The sequence below is a fragment of the Neophocaena asiaeorientalis genome, unplaced genomic scaffold (assembly GCF_003031525.2).
Source record: "Neophocaena asiaeorientalis asiaeorientalis breed wild unplaced genomic scaffold, Neophocaena_asiaeorientalis_V1.1 scaffold198, whole genome shotgun sequence".
Classification (NCBI taxonomy): domain Eukaryota; kingdom Metazoa; phylum Chordata; class Mammalia; order Artiodactyla; family Phocoenidae; genus Neophocaena; species Neophocaena asiaeorientalis.
Window position 1 is genome coordinate 4,299,052 of NW_020175221.1, and position 7,254 is coordinate 4,306,305.

General features: G+C 37.9%; 1 protein-coding gene across 5 annotated transcripts in view; it reads left to right on the top strand.

Moving 5' to 3' along the window:
• PDE4D (phosphodiesterase 4D) overlaps window positions 1–7,011 on the top strand; it is a 1,104,527-nt gene extending 1,097,516 nt beyond the window's left edge. For all 5 annotated transcript variants that reach the window (XM_024765389.1, XM_024765390.1, XM_024765392.1 and 2 more), the window contains 3 exons: window positions 609–731; window positions 1,218–1,400; window positions 2,117–7,011. In XM_024765389.1, coding sequence (XP_024621157.1) covers window positions 609–731; window positions 1,218–1,400; window positions 2,117–2,530 — 720 coding nt within the window. In that variant the 3' untranslated portion in view covers window positions 2,531–7,011. The remainder of the gene's footprint in view (window positions 1–608; window positions 732–1,217; window positions 1,401–2,116) is intronic.
• Window positions 7,012–7,254: the final 243 nt, after the last annotated feature.

Here is a 7,254-nt window from a genome sequence, read left to right on the forward strand (position 1 = left end):
CAAACAAACAAAACGTACGATGATGTCTTATCTATGGAAATATCCCTTTCTATCACTATGAAAGTGGCTGCCAGTGCCTGCTGTTTCTGTATACTGCACATATGTATCTGGGCTTCCAGGGAAGGTGATAGCAAAGGGGAGAAGACTCTGCCCCAAGAAGCAGTAAAGGATTCCCACACACAGCTATTAGACAGCAGAGTGGTTCTCCATTTCTTCTCACGTTCTCCATGATATTTTTATGTGCAAATTCTGACTTTTTTCCCCTGGACGTTTTTTACTTATTAAAATACTCTTTGTTGGGACTTCCCTGGCGGTCCAGTGGTTAAGACTTCGTACTTCCACTACAGGACAACTAAGGGAACTAAGATCCCACATGCCAAGAGGTGTGGCTAAAAAAAAGAAAAGAAAAGAAATATCTCTACTGTATAGCACGGAGAACTCTACTCTCAATGCTCCATAATGACCTGTATGGGAAAAGAATCTAAAAATAAAGAGTGGATATATGTATTGTATAACTGATTTACTTTGCTGTACGTGTGAAACTAACACAACATTGTAAATCAACTATACTGCAATAAAAATTTTTTAAAAATACCCTGTCTTTTAAGGTACTTGCAACAGACATGTCAAAGCACATGAATCTGCTGGCTGATTTGAAAACTATGGTTGAAACTAAGAAAGTGACAAGTTCTGGAGTTCTTCTTCTTGATAATTATTCTGATAGGATTCAGGTAAAGCATTCGAATTTGCTGTGTCTGAGTGTGTGTGTGTGTGTGTGTATACACGTCTGTGTGTCTAGCTTAGATAAGATTTATGTCTCCCTTTCTCCAACTTATAATTTTAGTAGCTATAAGCAGGATTTTTATCCAAATTCTTAATCTTGAGAATTAACCAGATAAAATCCTGTTGGCCTTTTCAAGTGGAAATGCGTTAAAAAAAAAAAAAAAAGTAACATCCTACAAAACCAACCACTTAAGCAGCTCTGAATTTAATCAACCATGCACATGAACAGTTTCTCTTATGACACTTAGATGCAGTAGAAGTGGCATAATTTGGGACTATTAATACAGGTGTGAACTTCACACAGACACACCATGGTCGAGCTGTCTGGCACGACTCTTACACTACATGTATTTTTAAGTGTCACAGTCATCTGATGTGAATTTCTAGTAAAAATGGAGCAGGTGCTAAATAGAGAAGGCATTGATCTGTTTTAGGTCCTTCAGAACATGGTGCATTGTGCCGACCTGAGCAACCCAACCAAGCCTCTCCAGCTATACCGCCAGTGGACGGACCGCATCATGGAGGAGTTCTTCCGCCAAGGGGACCGAGAGAGGGAGCGGGGCATGGAGATAAGCCCCATGTGTGACAAGCACAATGCCTCTGTGGAAAAATCACAGGTGATGCCTTAAGCATAAAGCTTTCAGAGAGAACACAACTACACGGAACATTCGGTTACGCCGTATGCATGTCACACAGTATTTTATTGGGTTTTCTTAATTACTTTCTTTTGTCAAGCTCAATGTCCACCTTAGTGTTTGCAAGCCAAAAAATTCTTTGATTCTTAGAATTTATATTCATATAGTCATATATACGTTCATAGACAGTATATTCATTCATTGTGACTATATGTATATAGTATATTCATATGTGTAGAATTATTTCAGCTATCTCAATTCGTAAGTGAATAAAGTTATATGAATCCATATAGAGTACATGGCATTATTTCAGCTCTGTGGATTTACCTACGAATGGGCTATTCTAAAATAAAGTCCCAGCCTCAAGCCAAGTCCTGCCATGTAAACAACTGGAGGTTTTTTTACATCACAGACTCTTGGACTCAGAGTTCGAGAAGCTAGTTTTTACCAGCTAGTAACGACATATTTTTATTGGTCTGCTACCTAAAATAATGACTGTTTTACCAAACTAAGGTTAGTAGTCTTCAGCTCAGTGTTATACTTGCAGAGCATATTATATTTTATATATTTTTCTGTAAATTCTATATATCATATATAAAAATTTAATTCAACATATCAATTAGTTACATTTGAGGGGGCTCCGTTAACCTCTTCCATTGTTTCTTAGTCCCAATCGGCTTTATTTTTTTTTTAATCAGGTGGGCTTCATAGACTACATTGTTCATCCTCTCTGGGAGACGTGGGCAGACCTGGTCCATCCTGACGCCCAGGACATTTTGGACACTTTGGAGGACAATCGTGAGTGGTACCAGAGCACGATTCCTCAGAGCCCCTCCCCGGCACCGGATGACCAGGAGGAGGGCCGGCAGGGTCAAACCGAGAAGTTCCAGTTTGAACTGACTTTAGAGGAGGACGGCGAGTCAGACACCGAAAAGGACAGTGGGAGTCAAGTGGAAGAAGACACTAGCTGCAGTGACTCCAAGACGCTCTGCACTCAAGACTCGGAGTCCACCGAAATCCCCCTGGACGAGCAGGCGGAAGAGGAAGCCGTGGGAGAGGAGGAGAGCCAGCCCGAGGCCTGTGCCATCGGAGATCACTCGCCCGACACATAACAGGGCAGAGACTTCCATGCCTTCTGTTTGTGTTTTTTGTTTTTTTAAGTAGAAACATTGTTTCCAAAGTGCATGTCACATGCCACAACTACGGTCACACCTCACTGTCATCTGCCAGGACGTTTGCGGAACAAAACTGACCTTGACGACTCAGTCTAGCGCTCAGGAATATCGTCACCAGTTTTTTCACCTCCATGTCATCAGAACGAGGGGGACATCTCCACGAACGGCAGTGTCCGAAGACTGCAGCTCGGTCGAGCTGAAGAAGCAGAGAAAATCAACTCCAAAGTGTTTTCTGGGGAGTGTGGCTCATCAGGCAGCCCAAAAGTTGAGATGATTTGGGGGTTCTTTTCCTTTTTATTTGTTTGCAATATTTTCAGCAGAAAGAAGGCATTACATGGACGGAGTGAAGCAACACATGGGTCAGGAACAGGACACATTGTGAAGCTGTTACCAGGAAGAAGATGAGCCACAGAAATTGCATACTTTTCTAATTTCAAGTCTTCCTGATACCTGACTGAACAGTGTGGTTCAGTGAGCTGCACTGACCTCTACATTTTGTATGATATGTAAAACAGATTTTTTGTAGAGCTTACTTTTATTATTAAATGTATTGAGGTATTATATTTAAAAAACTACGTTCAGAACTTCATCTGCCACTGGTTATTTTTTTTCTAAGGAGTAACTTGCAAGTTTTCAGTACAAATCTGTGCTACACTGGATAAACCTAATTTACAAATTTTACTTGCACCTTAGACTTCATAGCAATTAACTGATTTGTAGTGACCCATTGTTTTATATACCAATGACTTCCATATTTTAAAAACAAAAATTGACTTTATGTTGCAGGAAACCCTTTTTGTAGGTCTTCGTTTACTGGCTTTTCGTTTCACTCCTTTCAGACACGCAGAGTTGCTCCCCACTTACATTTCTCTTCACCGTGTGCAAAGTGAATACTCGTTCCATAATACTTTGATGTGCATTCTGTCTAATGTGTCTCAAGCCTCATGGACACTCAGTCATCAGTTGGTGTTGTCTGAAGCAAGTGAGAGATATATAAATACCCAGTAGCTAAAATGGTCAGTCTTTTTTAGATATTTTCCTACTTAGCGTCTTCTGAGAACATTTTGCTGTGGCGATAGACCCTCATTTCACAAGTGCATGTCTTTGTAATAACCCACACATTTCATGCTCGTTTTTGTTTTCACAGTCATAGTAAGAACTTTTCCCCCTTGTGCTGCTTCATTATCAGTGTGTGTTTGAACCTCTGTCCACATTCACTGCGTGGGGTCTTATCAGATATATCACCACCATGCTGACTGATGCAAAGAACAGGTAGTCAAGTTAGAGTTAGCATTCTTTTCTGCCATGAGGTCACATATAATGACTAGCTTTTACTTTAGATTTACAAAGAAACGTTAACAGCTAGCTAGGTAATTTTTTAACAATATTAGCAGAATATATTAATGAAGACCAGTACAATGAATGCTATTTTGTTTCTCTGATTTCACCATGGGATTAAGAACTGTATGAGGAATATTCCTGAGAAGTGATTTTAAGTGTAGCAATGACTCTTCCTTAAAGGACAGCCATGTAACACGTAGCACTTGATTTGTCAGTTATCATTGATCCATAAGTATGTCTTGTGGAGAAGAACTTCTTTAAATACACTGACAGAAAGAAGTTGATGATGCCCCTGGCACCAGAGATTTGGCAATATAATGCCGTTTTAAAATACTGGGCTGGGTAAGAAGATTCTGCGTAAGTCAAACATTAGAGATCGCTGTTGGCTAAATTTAGCATCAAGAAATGTATTACAATTTTAGAGATTGATTCCCAGTATTTATGTTCAGTTGGCATCTTGGGGCATTTATTTAGTTTGGACTTCCTTCCCACTTCAGCTCTTAATAAAGTGTTTACCGTCTCTGTGAAGAGTTTGGAGCCCGAATAATCATTTTTTAGAGCGACATCCAAGAACCCAAGTAGAGGCTAAAGGAGTATCAGACCAAACGGAAAATAAATAAAACACTTAATTAAATTTTAACCCTGAAAAACATTTATATTGGGGGTGTCAAAAGAAGCCATCTGGGGACTAATCACTAAGTCAGCAGCCAGGGAAATGACCCAAGCTGAAGATACTAGTTTAATCCCCTGAGATCCACTGATGCTTAGGAATTTGGATAGAAAAATTATGTAGCTCTGATCTTTCACACAGAGCACAGGATAGGAATTGACCAATTAATTATCAGATTTCCACCCTCCTTCCCCTGTAAAAACCAGACTTTCAAAGAAAGTCTTATGTTTGGCAAGTGGTTTCACAAGAATATTTGGAAACTTGTTTCCATTTTAATTTTATTTGTCCCTGATGGAGGTTTAGAGGAAAAGGCAAAGAATCTAGTGTTTATTCCTTTCTCCAAAATATTCTCATTCCCTCCCCTCCCTAATGCTTGGTATTTCCCCCACAGAGTGCCTAGAATCTTAATAATGAAAAAAAAAAATTAAAACAGCAATATGTCACAAACAAATCCAGACCTGAAAAGATTTATAACTGCACTAAAAAAGAGAGGCTTTTTTTTTTTCAATTTGTTGGGTTTTAATGGTCACATGTTGTAAAGATATCCACTGATGGACAATCAAATTGTAGAAGACATAATATCCAAAAGATAGGGACTAGTGCGCTATACAATATACTTCTCCTCTCCCTTCCCTTTCGCCAAAGTGTGCTTCAGAATTATACACCGCTTTAAAAAGAATATCCTTTTACAAGTGACTTTACATTTCCTAAAATGCCATAAGAAAATGCAATATCTGGGTACTGTACAGGGGAGAAAATGTCCAAGTTTGCATAAAACCAGTACATTTCAGCTTGCAAGTTACTAAACACAATAATGCTGTTTTAATTTTCTTTTACGTCACTTAAAATTCACAAGAAAATAATGTAGATAGAACAAATTGCAGACAAGGAAAAAAAAACTTGAATGAAGTGGATTTTACAGAAAGCTTTATGATACTCTTTGAATGCATTATTTATTTTTTGTGCCATGCATTTTTTTCTCACCAAATGACCTTACCGGTAATACAGTCTTGTTTGTCTGTTTACAACCATGTATTTATTGTAATGTACATACTGTAATGTTAATTGTAAATTATCAGTTCTTATTAAAACATCATCCCGCAATGGGATGGTGTTGATATATTTGGAAACTCTTGGTGAGAGAATGAATGGTGTGTATACATACTCCTTGTACATTTTCTTTTCTTCTATAAAATAGTCTTGTCACCTTAGAGCTTGTTTATGGAAGATTCAAGGAAACGATAAAATACATAAAGGTATATAAAATTAAGAAAACATAGCTGCAGGTCTTTGGTCCCAGGGCTGTGCCTTAACTTTAATCAATATTTTCTTCTGTTTTGCTGCCTTTGAAAGTTAGGTAGTAGTGGGGCTAGGGCTGGGCATTTCACATCTAAGCTTTGATCTGTTGGATTTCTGGCAACAGCTGGATTTTACAGAAACACAGACAACGTCTGGAGCATTCTGAGACCCTTTTGAGAGACAAGCCCTTAGGTACTTTTTGCCATGAAGCAGCATGGCATATACGATGGTGATTTTTCCCTATCAGATACTAACTGAGCTACGTTAGTTAGTTACATTTGATTTTTTATTTTCAAACACTACTGGGAAGACATATTCTTGTCCAGTGATTATAAAAAGTCTTTTTTGGCTTCTAGAGCACATGGGCAAACAAATTTGATTTGAAATTAGAGCCGTAGGTCACGGGTGTTAGTAATTTATTCCTTGGCTTCCTGTCATGTTAAGGAAATATATAATATGAAAAAGGTCATGTTTTTAACCCTTCAACTAAGATGAACCAAATTTCCTTACGTATGTAAATCCATGTATTTAAACACAAAGTTTTATATGATGCCAATTCACACGGCATAATGGATTCACCATTCTCTAGAATCTGTTTCAGCAAAACTTGCATTGCTTTAGAATTTTTAAATTCAACTTTGCACAGCTCCTAAAAGCTATGAAAAATTCCCAGTGGCCCAGCCCTCAGGATGTGTGACTTAGTGAAAGGAGAGATTCTTTTTCTAGAAAAAATGAGCCTCCTTTTATTTTCTTTCTTTCTTTCTTTCTTTCTTTCTTTCTTTCTTTCTTTCTTTCTTTCTTTTTTTTTGACACAAACTGTAGATTTTAGCAGCCCTGGCCCAAAGGAATTTGATTACTTTTGTTTTAAACAGTACAACGGGGACACTATAATTACAAAAAAACATCCTTACTGATTTTAGTTGTTTTTAATTTGATTTCTTTGGATATGTTTTCAGAGTGGTAAATTGTGTGTGAGCATTACAAATGATGATTCTTTTAGTGGTTTCATAGCCTCTCTTACAGCCCATGGGGATAGTACTGTACATCAATACCTTCATATGAAATTTTTATATGCAATTGAAATAAAAGCATGGGTTGATTCTGCCTATTTATGACTCGATCTTTTACAAATAAAAGGTTATTCATTTTAACTTGTAGTTCAGTCAGCACAGGTGTCCGAGGGCCATGAAGATTGTTAAGGAGGGATAGAGGAGGATAGTGACATCATACATTACTATTGATACTCAGTCCAATGAAACCAAATTATGTAGATTAATCTTGCTGCAGAAAAAAAATGCCAAAATTATGTAAATGGCCTACAACATTAAGCATAGTGTTTTGTAAACAACCT